Here is a 10,139-nt window from a genome sequence, read left to right as displayed (position 1 = left end):
CCTGGATCTGCCCTTATGGTCAGCCAATCCATCATTGGCCCTTTTTAGTTTTTCAACGTGTCTTGCCACAGGCACTTGAATATGGGCTTTGATAATGGATAAATATTTGATAATTCACCAGCGATACGTTAATCCTACTTTGATAGATCCGCCATGTTTTATAATAAATTTACCCATGATGCAACGCGCGGCCGTCGTTTAGCTATACTATACAGAAAGGCTGGAAACGATCCTATCTCCGTAATGCTTAAATCTACCCGCAGTTATCGGGACAGATGACGTCACAGCAATCCCGAAGAGGCATCGCGAATTTTCAAAAATCAATTTTGTTGCCATTTAAAATCTTTAATGGAGCTAAAACAGTGTCAATGTTTCCAAAAAAATCATCTACAATTGAAATTATGGGCGCTCCTTATATATCAGGATTAAAATTGACACTAAGGACGTACTTCGGCAATCATCGGCAGTGTTCGGCTGTCCCGATAACTGCGGGTAGATTTAAGCATTACGGAGATAGGATCGTTTCCAGCCTTTCTGTATAGTATAGCTAAACGACGGCCGCGCGTTGCATCATGGGTAAATTTATTATAAAACATGGCGGATCTATCAAAGTAGGATTAACGTATCGCTGGTGAATTATCAAATATTTATCCATTATCAAAGCCCATATTCAAGTGCCTGTGGTCTTGCTTGACTGATTTTCACCATGTGCTATAATGATTCACCTCTGAAATATGATTACCCGCAATATCTAAGATGAAATATTTTCGTCATTTTAACTAATGTTATGAATACTTACCGAATATTGAAATACTGATTCCCAGGGGTCTTAAAGGAGGCAACCTATGTTTGAAATTAGGCGAGGTTTTTCATTTTTGCGTAAGTTGAGCACGCCATTTTGATATTGATGTTGATATTTTGATAGTGTCTCAGATTCCCGCGCCGCCGCGCATAACAAAATGTACAATGTCGCTACGAGTTTGAATCGAGGTCGAATCCTGGCAGGGGAGATTTTCGTGCAGGTCTCAGAAAGCACTGGTCTCCAGAATTACGAGCTCTGTGGAGTTATCTATAATGCCAAATAACATTCGTTATTCCAGTTGCTGAAGGTGTAACAGTCGGTTATCCGTTATAGTTAAACGCTCCAAAGGTCCTGCACTAACCAGAAATAAGCAGGCCAAAACTCTGGAAAGAGTAAGTTAACTTAATTAAAGTAATCGATCTAGCATTGAATCCAGCCGAAAATCGAATTTATCTTGTCAAATCAGATTTGATTTTCCTAATTATGATTAGCACGTCACGTGTGAAATCTAATCAAATAGGATTTACAAAACAGGATGAATTTGACGAATTTTTCAAAACGGCTGACATGAAAATACTGCCCGCTTTATGAAATATTATTTCCTATGAATGAGTTTCAGTTTGTCTTTAAGTTTTGACCATTGATATCAGTTTTTCGAAAAGAAATGTGTGAGTTCACCATCTTCAAATCGTATCAAATCACCTCCGGAGGTGAATGATTTGATAGATCGATTTGAATCTTGATACAGTGTTAAATTAAAAAATTAAATCAAATTTTATTTTGCCAGGATGAATAGTATTTTCCTTAAAATCAAATTTAATTTGACGTGATAAATTCGCCTTAGACTTGGCTAATACATTGTCACGTACGGATTTCTGGGGACCTTTGTAATAGAGCGTCCGTACGGCGATCATACTGAGTGTAAAATTATATTTTGACGGACCTTGCAGGTTCCCTTATAAAAAACAACATCACTGTAGTGTTTAAATGCAGGTTTTTATTACAAAACATTATAATTGAAATGCAGTACGATCATAAAAGTCTAGTTTCACCATGGACTCTAAAACCGGAAAGTCCATGGTTTCACCAATCAAAACGATCGATCAAATATGTCTGAAAAACAATCGCGGTGATTAAGAAATCAAAGAAAAATGCCTGCTATTTGAAATGATTTCTGAATAAAGTTTCGAAAAAAAACAAATCAACAGAATAGATAGTTGATAGTTAGCTGGTATTAATGTAGGCCGCGCAGTATCGGTTCGTATAAATTACGCTAGGTGACCGTATGGTGCTGCTACCACTGCCGGAACGTGGATTGCGCAATGTATTCCGCGTTTGAGTCCTAATCCGTGTTTTCACGACATTTCAGTGGAACCAGGAAGTGAATTTCCTGCGTGGAAAGAGTGATACGCTGCGACCCAAAAATGTTGGATTTATTTACGATTTTTAGTAAAGGAGGGATAGTTTTATGGTGTTTCCAGGGCACGAGTCAACTGTTTACACCCTCCGTTAACGCTTTAATCAAAAGTGTTATTTTACAGGTGAGCTGTAAGACCTAAATTCGATATCGAATTTATCTCCACAAAATTTCAAAAAAAATCCATATGTTAGCAGTGCCGGTCCTCCTTATTAGGCACAGCCTTCGCATGTGACTGTAGTTGATTGCTTTCTGGTTCTATATTTTGAAACGCTCTGAATGCCCTGAAATTCACGAGGTGTTGTATTAAATAGCTTCTCTGAAAGGACCAATCATACGGGGAAAATAAAAAAGTAAATCCCACAATCATGAAGCCGCACACCTCAAAATGTTGTAAAATTGAAATTGATGAAATTGAATTTTCCACTTAAAACTGGCAAAATGGGATTACTTACTTGGATTTATTGCGAAAATGTTATTGATGATCTCTGGTGGATATCAAATTTGAATTTCTAAAGTTCATCTTTACCTAAATTTATTTTTGGAATTTGCCAAAATACTGTATTCTATGACTGTTACCAAAAATACATCCTCTTTATGTATATTTGCTGTTACTGATTATGCTGGGAGCCTACATCTTTTTGATAGGTGCAAAAACTGTAAATATCATTCTAAGAATCTTACATAGTACCTAACACTTTCAGAAAACATCGTATCAGCGACCTAAGATGAATCCTGTACTTTCCCCGGGATTCCCCAATTTTCTTGATGAAAAAAAAATTAATTTTCTATTTATTTTTGTAGGAAAGGGGAGGAAACAATACATTTTCGCATGACGCCCTGACGCTTAAATATAAACTCGATAATGAGTTTGAATTAGTGTTCGTGGTAAGTTTCGCTTCAAGTTTTGATGAAAAATTCTCCGAAGAAAGTGCCTTCAAAATCATGAGAGTGAAACAAAAGAAAAAACAATAACAGTTTTTTAAATTGATGTGGTTTTCACTCAATGATTTTCATCAATACTGGAAATGTTCTCGTCTATTTATGGCCAAAGTTATTTGTCTAGGTAAACAGTTGATAGACTCATTTAGTACTTACGCATGAGTTTGAGGACGGGGGTCAGTGAAAATGCAAGCAAATATTTATTGCGAGGGAGGTGGTCTAAACAGGCCTATAGTACTTACGCTCCATTTGATATACCTTTTTGAGGCAGCATTGAATAATAATATTGTTTTATGATGTGCTAGCCTATAGCCTAACCAAATAGAACTCTTTGTTATTGTTCTAACGATTATCGTGATGGCCGCATCCTCAGAATTTAGAAAAATGCAATGAGGATTCTGATCATGTCCAGTTTGTATCCTATTGCATGTTTCACATTCGGTTTGATAGATACTACAGCACAAATTGATAGTTACCATTAACAAGTATGTTTTCTCGAAAATCATTATGCGTAGATACAGGGGGTAGGTTAAAAAGTAGTGTTGTATACAAGGGAGGGAGATGTTTAAAAACTCGGATATTTTTTGCATATGTACTAATCGAACGATCCCTAAACGCTCTCAAAAAGGGAAAGAAATTTTTGAAAATAATTTTTCTTCTTTTTTTTGACAGGTCGCGTATCAAAAGATTTTACAATTGTCGTATATCGATAAGTTTCTCGACGATATACAGTTGGAGTTCAGAGACAGATACAAGGACGATCTTCACCGGCAGAATATATCACGTAATTTTGACGATTTCGGCGATGTTTTTCACGAATATTTACGTATGAGTGAAGAAGCTAGTCGGGTGCAAGCCAAAAAACCAAAGTGAGTCTAAATTCTTATTAAGGCTGTTAGCAGATTTCGGAGAGGAACCTTAGTTTGACTTCATGCATGGGGATCTTTTTGTTACAATAGTTTTTGTTACAAAATTGTCATGAAATTACAATAGTTGCCTAGCTATCAATAATATTTTGTTAAAAACTCAGTTCAAACTGCTACCTGTAGCTACGTAGTTTTTTAAGAGGTTATTTTTGTTATCAAAACTTGCCTAGTCATAATATCTATCAGCTTCAGAAAATGAAACCATACTATTTGAATAGAAAGAAAAAATAATTTCAATTTTAAAGCTCAAAGTATGTTTTGAACGGGAAAATTGCAATCTAGCTTCATATATATTTCATAAATGTTTGTTTAATATCAGTCACTGCTCTTGGAACATTCCACCATGTTCTACAATAACCGAGTGGGTTTTTGGAATACTTCAATAGGCCAATTTTTGGCTACTTGTGTGAATGATTGCCGAGAGGCTCTTCTAGAATGTTCCCTGTCGCTTTCATGAAATGTGAAAAATATTGATTTTTTTGTTAAGTGCTGCAGGGCTTTTGACACTGAATGTTTGATATTCCCTCGCAATGTGTATCGATTGAAAAGTACTATCCTCCTTCTTTTTATCTTCTGTTTACTCGTTATCGAGCCTTCTATTATTATTATTTCGTATTGTTTTGGTTGTTTTTAGAGAAATGAAAACATTCGAGCAGTCGAAAAAGTCTAAGAAAACTGTTGCATCTATGATCGAAAACAAGAAAGATGAACCGACCAACAATAAAAAGAAGGGGAAAAAAGATAAACAGGCTAAAAACGGTAGGAATATTTCTAAGGGAATTTTCCTGTTAGGCTACCGAAACGTGTGCTTATCATCTGCAAACGTCTCCAAAATGTATGATAAGATTTCTCCAATCAATTTGTTTCCTGAAAAATTGATACTCCAAATAATTATAAGAAGGCTTTATCAGTCACTAATTAAACTAGTTGTCAACTGTTTCGTATTCTAGTGACTATAGCGGAAGAGGAAATGAAAATTTTGAAGGACACAACTAATATGGAAACTGACGAGGAAGCGATGGCTAGAAAACGTCTAGAGTTCATGAATAAACATTCGAAAAAGAAGAGGTGAGGAAAGTTTTTGTGAATTTTTTCTATCCAGGGCAATGTATTTCTTCCAAAATATCTAAAACAAACCGAGGGCTGAACCACAAGGAACTCCAAAAGAGCCTTTGACTTGGCTGCTTTATCCGAAACATGCCTTTTCTTCTAGTTCCCGGCCTTCCCATTCTCCTAGATCCGTTCCTGTACAGCTGTATAAAATGAGAGTTCTTTTACTAAATATTGAGATATTGAAATTCTGGCTTTTCTTCATATAATGCGCTGACAGCCCCAAGAACGGTGCTTCGAAAGAGCCGACGAAAAAAATCCGAGTGAAAGAAAGTCGAAAATGGGAGCACGGCGGCACGGGTAAAGATGCGGTGACCTTGGATTTCAGCGGAGAACAACAACAAAATGGCAATGAAGAAGACGTGGAACTCAGCAGCGATGTGGTATGTTAGCAATATATATGTGGTATGTTATAACTAGTTACCTTGAAAAACATTGGAAACCCATTTAAATTGATAGAGTTTGTCCTAACTAATCAGTAGTTACGTAGACATAGCGGCTTAGTCAGAATTTGTAAATGGGAATATTTCTACAGAATTGAGTTCATTGATAGTTAGAATAAGTTGTATTTAAGAATGGTACAATGTCTTCAAAAGGATAGCATAGAAGCCATGTTGTGGTTTTCATGCTAAACCAATTTAGGTGGCCATACCTTTCTCTAGGAGGGACTTTGTTTTTGGTGCAGCCAACAATATTAATCATGGAAACTTTTCTTCTGGGTTTAAGTTGGCATGGAAGGGACAGATGAAAGGCAACTTGAAAGATTTAGAGGCAGAAAGTTCGGAAGAGGAAAATGATGATGATGATGATGACGAATCAGAGGATGAAGAAGATCATGTCATCCCCAGAAACAAAACGTGAGAGCAGAAAATCAATTCATAATACTTTATCTCTAATACTTTATAATACTTTTTGGTTTTCTGGTAGAATTTTATGTGTGGGACGCTCTCAATTCTAAGCAGTCTGCAAAGTTAAACTTTAATCTATTGCGGATCTAACTCCTGGCTCAGTTTCACAGTTTAGAGGCTAGACTATAAAATAGTTAAAAAATAGGCTTAACAGTGAATATTCACAATTAAAAGTGGGCCTGTTCGGTTTATATTGTCAATTTGTTTTCGATAAGCTTATCTGTTGAAACTCACCGCAACTGTTTTGAATTCAAGCGCATAAGTATCATTACTATTCGAATCTTTATTTCAGTAATAGTCAGCAGTCGAAGAAAGGTGGCTTCGGCGTTTTCAACATGTTCAAGGGATTGGTCGGCGCTAAAAAATTGACCGAACAAGATATCGCGACGACGCTTGAAAAAATGAAAGATCATTTGATCAGTAAGAACGTCGCGTCGAACATCGCGGATAAATTGTGTCAATCGGTGTCGACTAAACTGCAGGGAAAAGTGTTAGGAACATTCAGCAGTAAGTACAATTTTAGAAATATTCTAAACCACCCCTCCCCCAAAATGATAGCGCTATTTAGTCTGGACTACCGTATCTGTATGAACTGCACTCATATTGCATATTCACCCACCAGGCGCCATGGTGGTTAAGTTCCACTCGCATGACGTGTACTTAAATTGACATATGATATGTCTGTATTTAGCTATTCCCACGTATTGGGTGCTAGAAGAATGTACCTGTATTTTGGTGCAAGGCTGCCAAAATGCCTAAGAATGCACCTCCGAGCATCTCTAGATTTCAAAAGTTTTCTGGAGAGCTCTTCCAGATACTCTAGATGTGTCCGAGGCGCTTTAGATATTTGGCATAAGTTACACTGGTTTCAATTGACACCCTACCCCGAATTGGAACCACGCTATAGTCCTAGCATTCTCGGTATGTTTGATTTGCAGGCGTCGCGTCAACTGTGAAACAGACCGTTGAAGAATCATGCGTACAGATTCTAGCTCCACGTCGACGAATTGACATTTTGAGAGATGCCCTCGACGCGAAACAAAATAAACGTCCGTTCACCGTCGTTTTCTGTGGCGTTAATGGAGTCGGAAAATCTACAAATCTCGCCAAGGTAAAATCATTTGAAAGTGCACAGTAGGTTGTTAGATAATCAAAGTAATTATTTTCACAATTCCAATAGTTTAACCCTGCATAACCTTTATATATAGATTTAGTGAAGGGCGCAAGTAAAAATAACAATTTCAGAGAATTGATCTGAAAATCAAGGTTTTCTTCTTTACACCAATGGAAGTCTACTATTATAATATACAGTCAACCCCTGATATACCGCCCACATCTGTGCAGAACGATTTTGGCGGTATAGAGAGTGTGGCGGTATATTTGGGGTGTTTTACTATGTATTTTTATTGAGGCATACATTAAAAAAAACTTGCCGGTAGGCGAAGGTGGCAGTAAATGGGTGGGCGATATATCAGGGGTTGACTGTAATAGTATATTACAATATGGAACATCACTTGGCTTAGGAGTAATTAGGGATTATTTGACTTCTTTTCGAGGCTTCCAAATGAAACGGTAGTCATCGAATTTGACCTCATTGAAAAAAACCGTAGCGTGATTATGATAGGTGAATGTCATGCCGGTGACTGTTGATTAATTTCTCGTTTCCGTTGTTAGATCGCATTTTGGTTAGTGGAGAACGGGTTACGCGTGTTGATCGCGGCGTGTGATACATTCAGAGCCGGTGCCGTCGAACAACTGCGTACTCACACGCGTAAACTGAACGCGCTGCACCCACCGGAGGAATTCAACGGCGTCAAAATGGTTCAGCTGTATGAAAAAGGATACGGCAAGGACGCGGCCGGAATTGCTATGGAAGCGATTAATCATGGTACATCGTGTTTCTCTACTGCTATAGCAGACCTGACTAGGGTTACTATTTGAGAGTAGTTACTTTCCTAACTATCATCTTTTCAATTAAACTTACTGCTAAATTTGTAGTTAAGACTACTACAAAGGGAGACACCAATGTAGTCAGGTCTGCTGTGTGGTCAATGAATTGGATGAACTGATGATAAATAGACGCTTTTCTGTTTGTATTTCTAGCGAGAGATTGTCATTTGGATGTTGTTCTGATCGATACAGCTGGACGTATGCAAGATAATGAACCGCTGATGAGAGCCCTCGCAAAGGTGACGATTTTTTTATCTTAAAAAGTTAACCCACCCAAAATATTGAGTGAACCCGCGTTGTGGTAAACCAGGGGCCCTATGACTCCTTAAAAGCTCCAAAACCGAAAATGCTCCAAATGGTGCTTGAAACTCCTCTAATTTGAGCTAGATTTCTGAAACTTAACAATTAAAACTCCTTCAAATTTGAGAAATAGGCCATTAGAAATTTTTGTCTAGTTCGTAGAGAAATCAGTAATTTGACCAATAGACGCTGATTCCATTTTCTGTACGTTTGTAGTTGATGAAAGTAAATTTGCCCGATTTAGTGCTGTTTGTCGGAGAAGCATTGGTTGGCAATGATTCTGTCGATCAACTCGTCAAATTCAACCAAGCGCTCGCCGATCATTCGAACATGGAAAATCCGCGCTTGATTGACGGTATCGTTCTCACTAAGTTCGATACAATCGACGATAAGGTGAGTCAGGATGATTCTTCTTTGTCGGTAGATTACGGTTACCGGTACTTGCCCTGGCATGGAAGAGCTACATAAAATTTACGGTTATAGGTCGAGAATTTGCGTGTAAGATGAATACGTAAGATATCTCATTATAAGTTCAGAAAAAGACTAAAAGTTCTTGTAGTAAATGAATACATATAAGAGCAACAATTCGGCTGCAAACTAATAGCTGCCATCAGGCTGGTTGTACAGTAGACACCTTATTCAGTGCTGGTCTAGTTGGTGAATAAACCTGTTGCACAGTGGAATCTCGTTGTAAAGATTCACAGTTCACAGGCTTAGATTTTCCCCCAAATAGGACAATTTTGATTATTTCATACATGTATATGATCAATTGGCTATAATAGATTTTCTAGTCCCCTTTAAGTTCATTGCAATGAGGTTCCGCTGTAATAATGCCCCGGGTAGTGCTCGGCGGTTTGAGGAATGATAAAAGTGATGATTATACATGGGTGCATTCTATTATTTCAGGTTGGAGCGGCGATTTCGATGACATATACGACCGGACAGCCAATTGTATTCGTCGGTACCGGACAGACGTACACCGACCTGAAGAATTTGAACGCGAAGGCCGTCGTGAACGCGTTGCTTAAATAAAAACCAGATCCAGCGACCAATCTTGGTTCCGAAGTATGCGTGGAATCAATCTTATCGGGGACGATGAAACCGCCTCTTGAAACAATCTTTAACGCTAAACCAATTTTGACTGATGTCCCTTCCCCTCCTCCCGGGCCGATTAAACTTTATTCCGAAACATTAAAAAGAAAAATTAATACTCCTTATTGATTTTATTATGCAATTTTTATCATGAAATTAAATTCATTTTTGTTAAAATTATTATTGTTAGTAAATTATTCGAGGTGATGCAATATGACTGTGAAATATGGATGGGATATCGGCGGTATTTGTTAATTTTGTTTTGAGATAATAATGTTGATGCTAATGAGAGTAATATATATTTAAGTGTGTCTTTTTAAATGTGTATTTTTGGTTTCAAAATCTTGATCAGTTAACTGGGGTTTCAACTTGAGTAAGGCATCAAGTCTATTCTCGTGTGTACTTCTACATTGTATACTACATTGAAGCTGTACAAATACATGTACATGATGTACAGTATTATTATTTGAATGCTGGTGCTTGACAAGTTATAACAAAATTAAAATTTCGATGGCAGACTTTTCCAAATGTGCATTTACATTAATAATGATAGGGTTTCATGTTGATTATTTTGGTGAGTACTGAGGGGTTAAGGCTATCGATTTGTATGCGATACAATTTATCATTATTTATGTTATAATATTATTATATTTTTTCATGTTTTGGTCGAGGTGAATGTAATAAAATATCAA

The 10,139-nt window shown here is 37.3% G+C and overlaps 1 protein-coding gene across 1 annotated transcript; it reads left to right on the top strand.

The window, feature by feature from the left end:
- The first annotated feature begins 2,180 nt into the window (after positions 1-2,180).
- On the top strand, positions 2,181-10,139 carry LOC141907434 (signal recognition particle receptor subunit alpha-like). The gene is made up of 13 exons (XM_074797075.1): positions 2,181-2,343; positions 3,024-3,107; positions 3,834-4,030; positions 4,722-4,846; positions 5,038-5,155; positions 5,418-5,580; positions 5,924-6,054; positions 6,398-6,612; positions 7,044-7,216; positions 7,780-7,993; positions 8,209-8,294; positions 8,572-8,748; positions 9,262-10,139. The coding sequence occupies exons 1-13, from the start codon at positions 2,227-2,229 to the stop codon at positions 9,385-9,387; spliced, it is 1,926 nt and encodes a 641-aa protein (XP_074653176.1). The 5' UTR covers positions 2,181-2,226; the 3' UTR covers positions 9,388-10,139.

The sequence above is a fragment of the Tubulanus polymorphus genome, chromosome 6, assembly GCF_964204645.1.
Source record: "Tubulanus polymorphus chromosome 6, tnTubPoly1.2, whole genome shotgun sequence".
NCBI classification, from domain to species: Eukaryota; Metazoa; Nemertea; class Palaeonemertea; order Tubulaniformes; family Tubulanidae; genus Tubulanus; species Tubulanus polymorphus.
This window is presented reverse-complemented; position numbering and strand designations above follow the sequence as displayed.

Coding starts and splice junctions, on each gene's coding strand:
- LOC141907434 (XM_074797075.1), top strand. CDS start 2,227: ATGTTGGATTTATTTACGATTTTTAGTAAAGGAGGGATAGTTTTATGG. Junction 2,344..3,023: donor TCAAAAGTGTTATTTTACAG/GTGAGCTGTAAG, acceptor TTATTTTTGTAG/GAAAGGGGAGGAAACAATAC. Junction 5,156..5,417: donor AAACATTCGAAAAAGAAGAG/GTGAGGAAAGTT, acceptor ATGCGCTGACAG/CCCCAAGAACGGTGCTTCGA.